The 18396-nt window shown below is 36.7% G+C and overlaps 1 protein-coding gene across 8 annotated transcripts in view; it reads right to left on the bottom strand.

Moving 5' to 3' along the window:
• LOC148905700 (hemicentin-1-like) overlaps positions 1-14919 on the bottom strand; it is a 41338-nt gene extending 26419 nt beyond the window's left edge. For all 8 annotated transcript variants that reach the window (XR_016121681.1, XM_089039803.1, XM_089039805.1 and 5 more), the window contains exons 1-9: positions 14683-14919; positions 14163-14573; positions 7740-8021; positions 5906-6163; positions 4697-4975; positions 4192-4452; positions 3533-3799; positions 2636-2899; positions 612-878 (exon numbers count right to left, since the gene is read on the bottom strand). Coding sequence is in view for 7 of the 8 variants with exons in the window: in XM_089039803.1 (XP_088895929.1) it covers positions 612-878; positions 2636-2899; positions 3533-3799; positions 4192-4452; positions 4697-4975; positions 5906-6163; positions 7740-8021; positions 14163-14573; positions 14683-14752 (2359 nt within the window). In the remaining variant the exon portion in view is untranslated. The remainder of the gene's footprint in view (positions 1-611; positions 879-2635; positions 2900-3532; positions 3800-4191; positions 4453-4696; positions 4976-5905; positions 6164-7739; positions 8022-14162; positions 14574-14682) is intronic.
• Positions 14920-18396: the final 3477 nt, after the last annotated feature.

Genomic DNA, 18396 nt, shown 5'->3' with positions numbered 1-18396 from the left:
AGTCTATCCCAGTTGCCATGAAAATCGATAAAATGGCAGTGCAGCTGTAAAGCAATAAAAAATGGCATCTTTGGATGTAAGATAAACAACCTTTGATTAAGAGTGCGCGCACTCTACCTGAAATGAAACCTCGAACATGGGCATTACATACCAGTTCGCCACATTTCTGGCTACCGTGCGCTAGGATTTCACAGGAAAATTAAACCGTCCTTGTTTTTACGAGGGTAGCACTTAATAGCCAGTTGCTAACAAACTTGTGATCCTCGTTCCATGATCGAATTGGAATTTAGGAGTTAAACCGGAGAATCTGGAGAAAACTCTTCAAGCACAGGAGAGAACTAATCACTGTTCCCACTTATGACAACGAGACCGGCGGTACTCGAACCCATCGATCGATCTGGTTGCATCGATGAGAGGCGAGCGTTCTCACCGCTACGCTATCTGTGCTTCCCAGAGTCTCTGACATTTCGTCGAGCACTTAGGATGAAAGGGCGCGTAAGATCTAAGTTATTTTATTACATGTGATCAAGTGACATTGATCTCCATCCCAATTAAAAATAACCTAAATTAAAACAAGTATACAAGCTTCATTGCAATGTCTGTTTACTTACAATAAACAGTTATTTTGATGTGTTGTACTGCCTCCTTGCATTCGCCTCCGTTGCTTAGGTTAAATTTGTAGGATCCATCATCTGTACGATTTATTGGGTTGAATGGAAGATCATTCCCATTCCACACGCGTCCATCTTTGGTCCATCTTCCAGTGAGTGGAGGACTTCCAGATGTACTGCACGTCACTGTTACCACATCCCCTTCAACGACTGGCTGGCTTGCATTTAGAGAACCATTAATATGACAGCCTGTGATAGTTGGTGGCTCTGAAATTAAGAGAAAATGTTAATAACTTTTAAAACAAAATCAAGCGAAATTCAGGCGAAACCAAATATATTCTGTACTGAGTTTGATTTTAAATATGTTATTTTGCTGGAGCAGCATATTACAAGATACATAGCAACGTATCTGTCCTAGACTATTCGTGGATTTGTACATCTATACGTAATATACCATGGTACTGGGGCATATGGTCCCGATGATTGTATGTTAGTTAAAAAATATATACTAACAATAATTAATAAACAATAATAAACAATAAGTTATCCAAATTAATCAACTCTTTTTAGTACCTACGAATAAGTGAAACAAATACACCGATATATTATTATAACCCAATCCGTCTGTAGTAACGCCCTTGAACAGTCTAAAGTGTTTATTAACAGCTTTGAGTGGAAGTGCGCCATATTTATCTAACCCAAGAATGAAACGCTATTTCCGCTTTCAATAGCTGAATCAAAGTATGGATAGCTGATCAAGATAAATAACAGACCTTTAGATCACCATCAGCTTCTAGTCGGATCATGACAGAAGCATAAACCTCAGACATATCATGACCAGAATTCCCCGCAGTTTTGCTTGCTTAATGCTCAATCTTAGAATCCTACAACGCGATTTATACTCGTGTGAGGACTGCAATGTTTCGAGTACAAGCTCATTTGTCTTCAAAAGTGCAGGGACTGGACTATTGATGATAGACTAAAGGAACTGTTCTCAGATTCTTTATGAGTATTAGTAAGAGAATATGAACTAAGAGAAGGAATCCCCGTGCCCCATCATGTGCACACTTTGATGCTACTTTTAGAATCCATTCTAAAAATATCATCCTATGATATCATTTATTTGATCGCTTGATTTTCTGCACGCGCATAGTACGCGCACACTCTACGCTGTTTGCTAACGTTTTCTTGTGCTTTTCTTATGTTCAAATGTTCAAATCTGCTCTCAAGATGACGATGTAGGTCGAAAGCTTTGAAAAATAAATGTAAAAATACTCCAGAAATTTGAACAAATTACTACTTCAATTTCCTGTCGTATTTGCCAAGCTTTCGATGTGCACATTCATATTCAGGGCAGAGTTGAAATAACTGGAAAAAAAAAAAAAAAAAACCATAAGCAAACAGCGTAGAGCGCGCGCAGTAAATGCGCGTGCAGAAAAACAAATGGTTTAAAAATAGCATCAAACTGTGCACATGATGGTTACAAGGCTATATAGGGGGATTCCTTCTCTTAGTTCATTTTCTCATGGTATTAGTCCTTGACGTTTGTTCCTATACATGTACTTGCCCAGGAGTCATACACCCATCTCATAATGATGAACGAACGGAAACGAGGTCACCCAGTCATCTTGTATGGTTGAGCCAAGGTGCTCATTCAAAATAAAGGCTGTTAGCGCTAATTCAGATCAAAACAAAGGTCATTTTTTTATACTTTTCTTATTTAAAGTCATTTCATGTAATTCTATATCTCTAATCGTAAAATAATAACTCAGGGTGACCTCGTTTTCGTGCACCTGTAAGCCATTATGAGAAGGGTGTATATTTCATATTCAATTATGTCCAATTATATGAGAAAATTATATGTAAACATAATCGAAAAAACTAAAATTTGAAGGGAGGAACACACTTTTTACTTTATTATATATATATTTTTTTTTTGCTAATCCCTCTAATTTATGAAAATTTCCTTGGAAAATCAAAGAAACCAGAATTGGGATTCTTGTTCACATATAATTGCTATTTACCTTTTACTGTTACACAGTAGCTTTTTTTTGGTCCAACACCAACTGTATTGTTCGGTTCACAAGTGAAAGTGTAGTTTCCTTTATTGCTGACTTGAACATTCTGAAAGGCACCGCTTCTGCTTTTATTCACCAACACGTTATTACGATATAACGAGTAGACTGGGGTGGGTTTTGCGTCTGACGTACAGTTGATGTGTATCAACTCTCCTTCACAGAAGACCTTCGCGCTTGGCGAAATCTTGATACCGGTATTTTCAGGTTTATCTGAGGAAAATATATTATTTTGATTTAAAAAAAGACTGTGAAACGGAGAATCATCAAGGGCCATTTTCAGGCGGCATCTTTGAGTGTAAGATAAACAACCTTTGATTAAGTGTGCGCGCACTCTACCTGAAATGAAACCTCGAACGTGGGCATTACATACCAGTTCGCCACATTTCTCGCTACCGTGCGCAAGGGTTTCACAGGAAAATTAAACCGTCCTTGTTTTTACGAGGGTAGCACTTAATAGCCAGTTGCTAACAAACTTGTGATCCTCGTTCCATGATCGAACTGGAATGTAGTAGTTGATTTTTGTGGAGAGAGTTAAACCGGAGAACCTGGAGAAAAACCCTTCAAGCACAGGAGAGAACCAACAAACGACTCTTCCCACTTATGACAACGAGACCGGCGGTACTCGAACTCGGGTTGCATTGATGAGAGGCGAGCGCTCTCACCGCTACGCCATCCGTGTTTCCCAGAGTCTCTGACATTTCGTCGAGCACTTAGGATGAAAGGGCGCGTAAGATCTAAGTTATTTTATTACATGTGATCAAGTGACATTGATCTCCATCCCAATTAAAAATAACCTAAATTAAAACAAGTATACAAGCTTCATTGCAATGTCTGTTTACTTACAATAAACAGTTATTTTGATGTGTTGTACTGCCTCCTTGCATTCGCCTCCATTGTTTAGGGTAAAGTTGTAGGATCCATCATCTGTAATATTTATTGGGTTGAATGGAAGATCATTCCCATTCCACACGCGTCCATCTTTGGTCCATCTTCCAGTGAGTGGAGGACTTCCAGATGTACTGCACGTCACTGTTACCACATGCCCTTCAACGACTGGTTGGCTTGCATTTAGAGAACCATTAATATGACAACCTGTGATAGTTGGTGGCTCTGAAATTAAGAGAAATGTTAATACCTTTTTTTTTTTAAACAAAATCAAGCGAAATTCAGGCGAAACCAAAGATATTCTGTAGTATGATTTTATATATTTTATTTTGCTGGAGCAACATATTACAAGATACCTAGCAACGTATCTGTCCTAGACTATTTGTGGATTTGTATATCTATACGTAATATACCATGGTACTGGGGCATATGGTCCCGATGATTGTATGTTAGATAAGAAATATATACTAAGGGTAAAAGCAATGAAAATGTAATAATGTAATAATAATGTATCACTATGTTTGAATGGGACGAGAGGCTAGTGCACTACTGGTAGGTATAGGTACACCCCCCCCCTCCCCCCGGATTCCAATAAAAATCAATAAAAGTTTTCTTACCTTTTACTGTAACACTTTTGCTCTTCTTTTGTCCAACTCCAACAGTATTGTTCGGAACACAAGTGAAAGTGTAATTTCCATTCAGAGCAAGGAAAACAACAAACGCACCGTTTGCATTACTACCATCAAACACGTTATTACGATACAAGGAGTACACTGGAGCAGGTTTCGCGTCTGACGTACAGTTAACGTGTATGGTATCTCCTTCACAGAAGACCTTCTTGTCACCAGTTACCTTGATGCTGGTATTTTCAGGTTTATCTGTAGTGAGGAAAATAAATATTTAAAAAATTCTCTTTTTTGGAGAAATCATGGCCTTTTTTGTCATTAATGTTAATATTTTTTTTGTATCATAATTCTAACAGAGTGCATACCATAAATCCGCGAAAAACTTCGTAAGAAATTGCACAAATTTGCACAAATTAGTAAACTTCATTAGTCAATTTTTTCATGGATATATGGTATGTCATCTAATTGAAGACTAGTTCAATAAAATCCTACTTACAGTTTACAGTGATGTTAAAAGACCTTATTTGTGATGAGCAGTTTAGTTTATCTCGCAAGGTCACCTGGTAATAACCTTCATCCGTGCGGTTTATTGAACCAATTGTTAATTGCCGTGTATCATTCCTGACAGACAGACTGTCCTTTACTTTAACCCACTGGTACATGTAGTATGATTCATTCCCAGATACGTCACACTGCAGAACTACTTGATCTCCTTCCTTTACTGCTGCAACTGATGTACTCTCGTTATTGATTTTACACAGTGTGGTTATGTTTCCTACAAGTAAACATTGGTCAATATTAAACTTCTTCACCAATCTTCATCATTTTGTCCAACTTTTGTACTTGTGGACGGGAAAAATAAACTAATCATTTCAACTCAAGGAATTGAAAGTGGGTTTAAAATAAAAAGTGGACTGTCAAATAGTAATCTCGACTTAAAAAAAAAAGAATTGAAAATAACAACGGCATTCACGAGTACGCCCCAAGTATAGACCCCTTGTACTGGATCCCGAGAGGATTTGCTCTGAGGGACAAAACCTTTTTTTTTTTTTTTTTTTGCATAAGAAAAGACGGCCTCTTGTTTTGTCCCCCTGAACAATTTCTCTAGGAAATCGATGCAAGGGTTCTGTACAACAATAATAACAACAATAACAGCAACCAACAAAAAAGAGCAGTATCACGTTTGGTATGCCTGCTTTTCAAGGGTATTTCGGGTAACAAACCATAGATCAATACAAACCTACAATACATGAAATCGTTTGATTAAAAAAATACGTTACAGACTGCATGCAGAATGGCATCCGTTAAACATCGTTGCAGTATGAATAAGTATTATGAATACCCATCCGTATCATATAGATAATTATAAAATAACTGTTATGAATGTCGCGTTCTGATTGGTTTGGAGCGCGTGCTTTATGAGTGCACACGGCACGCGCGTGAACTTTCAGTTATGTCATTCCTATCTAAAATAACGGTTATTGTAATTTGTATTTTATAAAAGAACTGAAAAACGTGCTTACTGTGTTGTGTGAAGTTATATACCACTTGGGGATTGGCAGAACACTCGAGAAGTGTTTAAAAATGTCTCCTAACACTTCTCTCGTGTTCTGTCAACCCCCGCGTGCTTTATAACTGCACACAACACGCGCAGTATTTCTATTTCTTCAGTATTATGAATACCCACCCGCATCATTTCACTTACCCAGTACGTATATATCAGAAAACGCACATTGACTACTTCCAATTTCATTCGAAGCAACACAACAAAACGTATTCCATCGCAATGATCTTGCTGTTGTACTAAACTGTCCATTGCTGCTTGATCCAATGTAGGTATCTCCATTGTACAGTGAGTAGTTCTTGACTGATGGATATGCATCAGCCGTGCAATTGAGTGTAATGTTCTTATTCTGACATACGTCCAACTTGGTTGGGGAGAGCAAAGTATCTTTAGGTTTATCTGAAGTGAGATTGTATGAATAGATTAGTAGTCTTTGATGCATAAGTGGGAGGGTGGATGGAATTAGGTCTATGTTTCGAGTAGCAACACAAATCTTGACGGATCTCTCGTAAACATCCAACCTCTATACACTATAAGTTATAAACGATTTCTATATATCTACAGCAAAGTGAACTTACATCATCTCGGAAACAGAAAGAAAAAAACTTATTTTTTAAAGCACACTCTTTCTGGCTTGTGCAATAATAATAATGATGTCGATGATGATGATTATGGTGATTGTGAAAATGGTGATGATGATGATAATAATCGTCTTTGTTTAGAGAGGGTGACGCGTGACAGGTGCTAACTTTAGCACTGATAAACTTGTGGCCCTCTATGTTTAAAGTCTCTGAGTGAGACGGGACCGCCATTTTAGGTGGTCATCTGAGCCACTGTGAAGTTCTAACCATTTGCAGATATATTTTAGAGCAAGGCAGCACCTTTTACTCAGATATTTTAAGACTCTGAGTGTAGGTTCGGCCGCGGAGGCTTGAACCCCACAAACCGGTGCCCAACCAACTAAGCCAACCGTGAGGCGGGAATAAGCTCTGGCAACAGAGATATCACCGCTTTATAGGTTATGTTGGCGAGATAGTTTTTTAAGTTAAAAGTTGTCCTCGTGTAACATGGCGTGCGCGGTAATACAAATAGATGGCAGCAATGTCGTTCAAAAACCTGCAATCTGTTGCAGTAACAAAATATCGCTACAAAATCGTAACCGCAAGCCATGTTGCACCAGAACATTTTTTCGCGCAACATTGCATCGGCAATAAGAAATTTTTGGTAGAAATGTTAGTTGAACCTACAGCACTATACATACTAAATCAATTTGAAGTTGACGCAATTTTTAACATTTTATTCCGGATAGCCTCGGTATTGTACTACTCTACTAGAATCTCGAACGTAGCTTACGACATACAACCAAAATATCCAAGATAGAAAAAAATATTCACCAGTGACAGAGTAGCGCATCTGTGCAACATGCAGTTACTCACTACTACAAATGGCTCTAAATATTTGAACGTACTATACTGTATGTATACTATAAAAAATAAAAAAAGTTCTGCTTGGTTATTTCAGATAAAATGTTTTTAAGGTTTTGCATATCATATTTACACAATACTTATTTAAGTGACGTAAATTGGCCAACCCAGTATATTCTAACACCCGGTTAATACGGACACTGCATCTGGTCCCGATGGTGTACGTATTAACTGGGTACCACTATATTGCGTGCGTAGTTCAACTATAATATTCCGAAGCATTGCTCTTTGAATACGGCCGCGGTGAAAAACATCACTGATAATAATGAGATCTGAACATAAAATAAACTTTATTAACGTGTCGTTCTTCTAGCGTACCATAAGTGGTACACTAATCGGGACACTTAAAAAACCACGACCCTACGGTTCTACGCGGGTACTTTCGTAATTAGTCCGTCAGTCATCAATAAGGAAACATATCAGTTTGTTTAAATATAATTTATACTATAAGTGGTATAAAAAACATGTTGCGTTTTTTAAATCCAACTTACATTTAACAAGTAAAGTCAATGACTCTCTATAAGGATTACCAACCCCGTTGTCAGCAATACAGGTATAGTTTCCTTTGTCATGTATTGCTACTTGTTGGAAGAAAAGCGCGTTGTTTGGACTCGATACTGAACTGCTTCCATTGTAATGTTCTCCATCCTTCATCCATTTTATGTCTGGCATGGGTTTACCAGTAGCATTACACAATAAAGTGATGGTTTGGTTATGGACGGCACTTCCATTTTGACAGCCTTGACAGAAGAGTGCGGTGATCGTGGGAGGGACTGTAAAATTTAAAAAGAAAAAATGATTAAACTTATCTAGTGCAATATATTATGAGTGGCATAATATATCATAGACAAATATTTAGCTTAATTTTTAAGCCCTAGAATGTAAACACATCAAATAATTGGCACATCGCTAATTCCAGGTTGCTGTTGCAGATGCATAGGGAGCATATTCATTGTTAGAGCAGTACATTTGCATGCAGAACATTCAGTCTTATGTTTGAAATATAATTTACACTAAGTTTTATAAGAAAAAAAAAAACTAGATTTCATACATTAAATATTAACTTACACTTAATAAATAAAGTAAATGATTCCCATTCTAAATTACCTATGTCACCTTGTCACCTACCAACACCATAAACATCCTACAACATCCTATTGATAGCCAGCCAGCCAGCCAGCCAGCCAGCCAGCCAGCCAGCCAGCCAGCCAGCCAGCCAGCCAGCCAGCCAGCCAGCCAGCCAGCCAGCCAGCCAGCCAGCCAGCCAGCCAGCCAGCCAGCCAGTGAAACCACATTGAAGAGAGAGTCAAAGTCCACACAAACTTAGTCCAAAACAAATCAAGCAGCTCAAAAAATAAAATCATGGTATGCCTTGCTTTTGAGTCGGAATATTTACTTACAGCCTTCACAATTCGATCTATTAAATCTACATTTATCTATCAGGTGGTTGTAGCTGAACACATTATAAGTGTAAGTATTCACTGAACGTTACAATCACTGTGACAAGAGTCTGTATCTTACAAAACAATATCAAATAATGAAGAACGCATAAAAGAAAGAAATTGAATTGGTCATTGGAAAACTGCAAATATTATCTAACTTCCAAAATATCATATAGAGATACATCATACATGTAGCTAGACTTTTGCAAACTCCATGCCCTGCACTTGACAAATTCTCACTTCACTCGAATAAAAACTTCATTGGGAGACAAGCTAGAGAGGCTGACTTTGGGCAAGTCTAGAAGAAAGCATATTTCATTGCATAACAAGCATAGAATATAAAATTCAAGATGACACTCAGCACTCACTCAGCACACACATGTCAGCACTCACTTTTTTTTCAGTGAGTGCCAACATATTTTATTTACAATTGAATTTAATGCTAGGAATGAGTCATTTGGTACTGCTGTTTCCGAAGTTTTAAAAATCAATTGAAATCCTTTCACCAGAAGGAAAAAAATAGAAAAGTCATTTATTTTGTCTTCTTATTTTACAGTGTATTTTTATTTTTTATTTTTTGTTTTCAGATGAAGTTCTGAGACCCAACATAGCTGTCTTTACGGCATTATTCAAATTGCATGTAAGAGCCATTGAAGTACTGTATTGTGAAAATTAGTCTGCCATACCTTAAAAAGTCATGTAAACATATCATGCAAAAATCTCAACCACCCATAATGTCTTCTAAGAATAAGTTTTTAAACAAGCATAAGTATAACATTTGGCAGATACTGTAGAAACCACTGAATGGATACTGATTTTCTAATATTTTTCCATTCTGGCAAGTGTTTGGTAACAAAAATTTAAGAATATAAATAAAAACAACAGGAAGTTAATATAAGACATTTGCATATGAAACAGACCTAACAGCTGGATAGATACAGGTCGTCTGACTCAAGATGAAAACAATGGGCTACTATATAAACATAAAATATTTGTCATGCTACATCATCATTAAAAATATTAGTATGCTATATATTGATTTTCAAAGAAAATGTTTTTTAGTAAGTTAAATTAATACTGTAATCTCTAGCTAGTGTTTAATTTACTTATATGCAAATAAACTGAATGCAAATGCACATTTCCTACAATCTTGAACAAGACTGATGAAAGCAAATATGTTTACTCAAAATAATGCCTCTGCTGAAGTAAAAACGGAGACACCAAACAAAAAAACCCTGAGTATATTGACAAGCATAAAGATAAGCAAATGAAGGTTCAAGTTGTATTCAAGCAAGCAGTATTATTCAGTGGAGGTAGGTTTTTTAAATTTAAAAGCTATTTAAATATTGAGTTCTATAGATATATGCTGTTATGTTTTGGCAAGTTGTAAAAAATGCAGCATTTGAATCTGAACTATAGCATTTTTCTCTTTTTACAGCCTCAAAAAGCTGATGAAATCACCACAAGACTTGAAAACTACAGACTGTGCTTCCCCTTTTTGCTGGTTAGCTCTGGTTTAGCTTATAAAAGAGCTGGATCTTAGATAGTGATGACTACTTATGAGCTCTGTCTATATGGCTCTTGCCAACTGGTCAGTAAAATTAATTCTTATGCGAAAAAAAGAGGATAAACCTATCTAGTTATAGGTAAATAACCATTTCTAGAATGCGTGTATTGTTTTCAGGATAGTTATTGAAGGATTTCAAAAGAAATTTATAAAAAGAATGACAATAAAAAATGTTGAAAAGTTGAACTTCATTTTTTTAGATCATGGTCAATGTCAGACTTGAGATCATAGCTCAGTATTAAAATTGCAAAATCCCAGTAGTGACCTCTTTGTAGCTTATGGACTCAAACTTTGCTATCTTATATATATAACACTTAATGCATAACTGATGCATAACTGACAGAGATGGGAAAACAGAGAGGCTTTTTTTGTAAATTAACAATCAAAATTTAGTATTTACTACATGTAGGTGCCATTTATACATATTTCGTGGTGATTTGCTGCTTCTGTTAATGAGCTCTTGACTTAATGGTTTTGAAGTAGGATTTTACAGGTTTTCTCAAAACTTGCAATGTAAGCTTTTCACAGGTTTTTCACAGATTTTCACAGAGTGTCCATATTTACAGTATAATACTTAGGTTTTTTTCCTTATTAAAAAAACCTGTGAATATAATTTTCACAGGGTATTTTTGTACAGGTTTTCTGTCTAGAAATTTTTGGCAAAAAACCTGCAAAAATAATATTCACAGGTTTTTCACAGCATTTTGAACCTATGAAAGTGTCCCTTTTCACAGTTTTTTGACAAATTCAAACCTGTGGAAAAAAACCTGTGAAAAAACCTATGAATTCTTTTCACGGGTCTTTCACAGGTTTTTCACCGGTTAAATTTTCACAGGTTTTTCAAAGGTTTTGAAACCTGTGAAAGTGTACGTTTTCACAGGTTTTTAAGTATACTGAAAACCTGTGAATTTACAGGTTTTTCACAGGTTAAATTTTCACAGGTTTTTCACAGAATTTTCACAGGTTCTGGAACCTGTGAAAGTGTTCCTTTTCACAGGTCTGAATGTTTGAACATCCTGTGAAAATTCTGTGAAAAACCTGTGAAATTTCTAAAATTCAGAGATATTTTTCACAGGTTTTTCACTGGATTTTCACAGGTTCTCAGCCAGTAGTGTGCATGCATGGTGAATATAAAAGTAAATAACTAGGGTATCCACCAAATCAGGAATCCTTATTAACATATTCTGTTTGCATTTGAATTATATTGCTTCATATAACTTTCATGGTTATTCAAATTGCAAACTAAAAGCCCTTGACATATTATTTTGAAAATTAGGTATCCATATATTATTTTTCACAGTATTATGTAAACAAATTATGCAAAAATCCTTACCATTCACTCTATGTCTATAAAATATAAACCCAATAAGTTTTTTTGTATGAAAATTATATTTTGCAGTTTTAACTCATGAATGGATGCTGATTATTTTCTGATTTCTTTTCATCTAGCAAAAATTGAAGGATACGAAACAGGAAGTTATGAGACATTGCCTAATTCGCATATGAAATAGACATAACAGCAGGATCGATACGGGTTGTCTCACATCTCAAGATTAAGACAATACCCTACTATAAACATGAAATATTTGTCATGTGACATCATCATTATAAAATTTAATATACTATCCTATATCTTAATGATCAAAGTAATAAATCATTTTTTAGTAAGTAATATCATTCTGCACGTTTTGATGACTTCCATACATAATCTAAAAATAAAATTGTCAATATTTTTTTGTGGTAAATGCACATAAACTGATGATATGCTATTAATAAATCAATTCTTGTTTTGTTATATCAAACTATGAAGTTGTGTTCCGAGAAGCCATGTTCTTTAATGTCCCTCTCAAGAAGCTTACATGTGGTTGCTATCCATGACAATTATGAAGTGACGTAACCAGAAGTATATCGTAACAATTCTTAAGGTCACTTAGAAAACTTTCAAACCACACATACAACTATAATACTGCTGATATAATATATAGATCTTGATGTTCAAAGTAAACATTCATATTTTTATACATGTAGCTGGTATCAAATTTATATTTTAAGTTAGTAATAATAATAATAATAATAATAATCTTTATTGAGATAACTTTTTCATAAGCATGATTTTCAAAAAGGACCTGCTGCATGCAGTTGGTAATGATTCCTTTTTTTTTAATATGAAAGATAATACTGTGCAACATGACTTTATTGCCACCAACCTACAAAATTTGAAATATTGCTCTTATTTTTGTGGTATGCACCATAAAATGATAATAATGTACTATAACATTTCTATTTTTGAGCTCACTTAAATAAAGTTGGGAACTTAACAGCTAATATCTATAAGTATGGCTTGGATAAGGAGCTTTAAAAGTTCTCTTACATTGATGTTAATAACTGATGCATTAGATTTTAATCTAGTTCAAAACACAAATGTATTTTAATACATTATAAAGAAACATTATATTATTAAGTTACTGCCATGCCACCATGACAGGAGTCTGTACTGCAAAGACAATATTAAATGATATGTACTAAAAAGGAATAACCAAATAAAATCTAGCAATGAAAGCCCAATAAGCAATTATTGGATGAGGTTGAGCATGATTTATCGTAAATTATCAAGACCTAGGCTGTGTTATCTCCTGCCGAAGCCAAAGGCTGAGGCAGATAACACATCCAAGGTCTTGATATTTACGATATTATGCGATACCGAATTCAATAATTGCTTTCTTATACATTTTGTATACTGGAAAAACATTAACATGAATGTTAAATTATAGAGACAAGAATTATGAATGCCATGATGTACGTAGCATGAAAAATGCAAAAATTTTAATTTCATAATATTTTAAGAATTCTTCATAAAATATATGAAAATAGGTTAAGGATTCCTTAAATAATTGTTTTTGTACATAATTCTGGAAATAAATACACATAATGAATAAAAACAAAGCTACAGTACCACAGCGGGAGCTTGAATGAACTTGACATGATAAATGTATTATCTGTAGGAAAACCTACAGATAATACATTTATCATGTCAAGTTCACACGATATCAGGGATTTTTTTGGCTGAGGGCTCTCGACCAACAATCTGAAGAATTGAGATACTTAGTAAAATGTATAATAATAGTCCTTACTATAACTTGGTATAATAAGCAATTATTGGAAGAGGTTTAGCATGATATCGTAAATTATCAAGTCCGAGGCTGTGTTATCTGCCGAAGCCGAAGGCTTTGGCAGATAACACAGCCAAGGTCTTGATATTTACGATATCATGCGATAGCGAATCCAATAATTGCTTTATTATACATATTGTATACTGGAAAAACATTAACGTGAACATTAAATTATAGAGACAAGAATTATGAATGCTATGATGTAGCGTGAAAATCACAAAATTTTTAATTTAGAAATATTTTAAGAATTCTTCATGAAATATATGAAAATAGGTTAAGGATTCCTTAAATAATTGTTTTTGTACATAATTCTGGAAATAAATACACATAATAAATAAAAACAAAGCTACCACAGCGTGACCTTGAATGAACTTGACATGATAAATGTATTATCTGTAGGAAAACCTACAGATAAATACATTTATCATGTCGAGTTCACACGATATCAGGGATTGGCTGAGGGCTCTCGACCAATCAGATTTGAGATGCTTAGTAAAATGTATAATAATACATGTTATGCCCTCGCTTGAGTCAGATATACAGATATACATCATTATTTTGTTTAGTAATATACAAAAAAAATAATGTAAAACTATTGTAGGTGGGAATGTATGTAAGTGGCCAAAAAAAGCGTGTGCTTGCTAGCTGTAAATTTATGCTAATAAAAGGAAGTCAAGAAGAAACACAGATAGACATCAACTAGTTCACCATTACATTTACTCGTCAAAAACTCACAATAAACTTGTAGTTCAACGCTGTCTTTAACTGTCTGAGACGGCCGAATTGTGACAACGTCTAGTTCGTACGTGTAGACCTCACCAGATAGAGAACTGACTTTCGTCTGGTCTGCATTATTGAGTCTCTTCAGGACATCTTTGATTGTGAAGTTTACATATCCAGATGTCGCGAAACTAGTACTAAAGTCATACAAAGTTTCGTTCCAATCTTTTAATGAAGGATTGTAATAAATTATGTTTGTCTCCTTGGATAAGCTGTTATCTTCATTTTTTAAGAAACGATCTATTTGGATATTTGCAACAGTAGAACCTTCTGCCTCGAATTTCCATTCCATGTTTACATTCGTTATGTTGTGACCAAGTACTACGATAATCGGACTTTGAGGCTCCTTGGTAAACCTAAAACATGCTGAAACGATCGATAATGTGCGGTTAGAAAAACTTCATTAAGACATACAGCATATATCTCTAATATCAATGGGCCATGTGGTAAACCTCATATAACACAAGCTTCTTACATAGACGCGGAAGTTGAAGAAGAAGAACAAGAATAATTGGTTTCAGAGCCAATGTCCCAATGATCGCCATCGTCAAACAGTAAATTCAGGTTCGAGGACAAAGTTACACAACACTTTACTGAAACGAAGCTGAAAACATTGGCCAGATTCGTCTGTCTTTAACGATAACTATTAAACAGGCCACAGACTTAATGAAGACACAAGTCTTTAAGTCAGCCTTTTATGTGTTAGGGGGTATGTACTTCATGGCTGAATGCCATATAGACGACATCCTACTATATATATATATACCACATATCTAGCGTGTACACTACCATGTCCTTCGCTATGACCACCCATTCTTAACTGTGTTTGCCTCTGATTACCTGTTATTACCAGTCCTTAGCTGTCATTAGCTGTCCTTACCTGTCCTTAGCCATAATTAACTGTCCTTAGCTGTCATTAGCTGTGATTAGCTCTGATTAGATTTCCTTAGCTGTCATTATCTGCAATTAGATGTCCTTACCTGTGATTACCTATCCTTAGCCAGGATTAGCTGTCCTTAGCTGTCCTTAGCTATGATTAGCTGTCCTAAGCTATAATTAGCTGTCCTTAGCTATGATTAGCTGTCCTTAGCAGTAAATAGAATTGGTTTTATCTAAAAAACATTTTAGGTATTTACAATAATAGTCATTGGTTAGAATGGAAAAAAAGAACTTTTGAATATATAAGAGTTAATATTTCTTTCAATTGCTTTTCCTTTATTTTTCTTTAAAACGTATTTTTCTTTAAAAGATAATTTAGTAAAAGTTTGTTTACTGAAATACTGGCTAAATTTTCAATGCATGTAAAGTCAGTTTGAAAAATAATCTTAGCTTATTTTACAATTTAATCTTACAAGTTATAAAGGTTGCTCGACTGGGTTTATGTGGCACAAATATACTAGTGTGATACTAGTCGGTTGTTAGTGCTGCTGTGCGACAAGTGTTTCTTTAAGTCCTTTGTTATTTAAAAGCTAGCTTATTAAAATTTCAACTACAAATATTATCATACTCGGAAAGGTTTCGGAAAGCAATCAGGCATTCGAAGCGGCTGTGATATTGAGAACTGGGAATTATTTATTTTTAAAACTCATCGTATAGTGATAAGTTTGGGTTGAGTGTCAAGGTGCGAGGGATGGTCGCGCCAAACCAGTCCGTTCGCAGAGATGACCATGGCAAACAGGCCACAGTACATCGCCAAGGATCCCAAGGGTGCTCGAAAAGGACCCTGGAACCCTGTGGCCAGGTTACCAGGGGCAACTCCGACCCCAATCAATTTCAAGCACCCAAGATACAGAGACCACCAGCGACTATCATTATGCGTAATTGGTAGCCACTAAGCTGTACAGACGCTGAGGCCTAAACTTCGACTAGAGTACGGATGTATTCCTTGTAGGTATTGCTGGACCACCTTCCAAAGTCTACGATAGTCATTGTGGGCAGCAACTGTCTTTACCCAACCTACAACTGTGAGGTAGCTAGGTTACTTTATTTTGACACGGTAAAAACATCAGTTATACATACATATATCTATCTATCTATCATAATACGTATTAAAAACTGTTTTACATATTTGCCGTGTGGGAGTCTGAGGTTAGAACTAGTTTTCCAACACCTTTCTTAAATTGAGACGTTGATGCTGACATATCCTTAGTTCAGTTGGTGGTTCATTCCACAAAGCTGCACCACTGTAGCTAAAACTTTTTTTTAAGATAATCGGTGCGAGGCTTGGGAATGCTAAGTTTATTACTAGAGTCTCTTAAATTGTATGTGGTGTATTTAGGGACAAACATAGATCTTAAATAGCTCGGCACAAGGCTATTCAACGATTTGTACACCCTCATAAGTTTTTGTTTTTTCCTAGATATCTCAAAAGTATCCCATTCAAGCCTCTGGAGTAGTAATTTAGAGCTAGTACCATAGCAGGAACAAGTTATCACTCTGGCTGCTCGGTGTTGTAGCTTTTGTATCTTGTCACTTAACTGTTGTGACAGGCCATCCCAGACTGAGCTACAATATTGAAAATATGGCTCAATCAGGGCTTTGTAGATCTTGATTGCAGTTCTTTCGCTTATGCAGGGTCTAACTCGCTTCAGAGCACCGTGACCGGAACATTAGCCACAACATTAGCCAAACCATAGGATCAGAACAGCACGGGTTTAAGGCTGACCCGATTTTTTCATCAGCAAAAAGAGCCACACGAATGATCTCGGAGAGCCCAACCAGCTAGAAGAGCTTTGGCAGCAAACGGGGGTGACTGAACTATTCTGTTTACCCGAGTGAGTAGTCCTGGAGTCAACTGCTACCTATACTTCCCGATCAAGTCGATGTGTTCTGACAAGCAAACATGGAACTGCAGATTAACTAGAACAGAACGAAATGCCTTTCCTTTGCCACCTAGCGTACGACCGACGCGTTGGCGGGGCCAAAACCCTCAACATCCGTTTTCTGCAGCGTATTTTAAGAAGAACCGTGAGGACTGCAGTAGCTCTTCCGGGATTGGCGTTGATGATAGGAGATCCATCTTGTGGGAGTCCTGCCAACGAAAACGCGTTCGGGCGTCCAGTAGCGTAGCGAGGGGGGTGGCACGGGGGGGGCACGTGCCCCCCCCCCCCCCCCCCACCCAAATTTTTAAACAACTTTTTCGAAAAAAACAAAAAACAAAAAAACAAAAACAAAACATATTAAACCAAAACGAAAGAGGAAAATAGATTATTGCAACCTAGGAAAGTGCGCTGTATAAATCAGTTTATACCAATACGAATTTGTTTCTTTTTTGTTTGCGCGTTTATTCGTTTATTTGTTTTATGGGGGGAGGAGTAATTTAGGGGGGGGGGGGGGGGGGGGGGGAGGTCAGAGCCCCGCCAGCTCCTAGGTCCTCGCTACGCCCGCGGCGTCAACAATTAGGTTTGAATCCCTGGGGCATGGAAAGCGAAGAAAGTAAGGCTGGACTACGCCGCGGCCCTAGGCGCTGTCTATGACCTATAGCGGTCCCAGACTGGGCGGAAATCGTAACTGGGAGGAGCTCTTGTAGGCTATCAACAGCGGGTTTTGACGATCACTCCACTTTAAACCACTCTTTATCGAGGTGGGCACCATAGCTAAACTCGCCTGCGGTTCAGCTTCCACTGACGGTAGGGGGGGGGAGGTGTCGTTCCTGGATAACGACATATAAGCCTAAGCCGTTCTAGAATTGCAAGAACTGGTCTGTCCACCAGCCAGGAACTAGGTGGACCCAAGTATCAACTCCATGGATTGGATGGTAGCGGTTCTCAAACAGCGAATTTAACATGCGGTTAAATGATGCCTATCTAAGCCAGACAACTTTTTTCTACGTGAAGCAGATGGTCAATATAGACTCCAACTCGTTTCTCCGACACACTCGACGCTTAGTCCAGGAGTAAATAAGCGCCCACAAGTTAGCAATTTTGTCCAATGGGAGCCGAGCAACCAGTTTGCATGAGTTTAGCTCGATTCCAAGCGGGTACCAATGCCCACGCCCCGAACAATAAATGATAGCCTGATGCATTAGAGTTTAAGAGTAGGTCTCTGTAAGACTCAAGCAAAGTGGGAAATGAAATTTTTTGACCACCCTTGAAATTTGGTATGTGAGTAGGCCTTTATATGGGATTCACAAAAACAACAACAATTTGGTCACCAAATGTATTGTTGCCATAGAAACGGCAAGTGTTTT

This window comes from Actinia tenebrosa, unplaced genomic scaffold (assembly GCF_029948245.1).
Source record: "Actinia tenebrosa isolate PJP-AT-01 unplaced genomic scaffold, QUT_ActTen_1.0 PGA_scaffold7__59_contigs__length_16204524, whole genome shotgun sequence".
Lineage (NCBI taxonomy): Eukaryota > Metazoa > Cnidaria > Anthozoa > Actiniaria > Actiniidae > Actinia > Actinia tenebrosa.
Note: the sequence above shows the minus strand (reverse complement) of the source record. Positions and strands in the feature narration are given on the sequence as shown.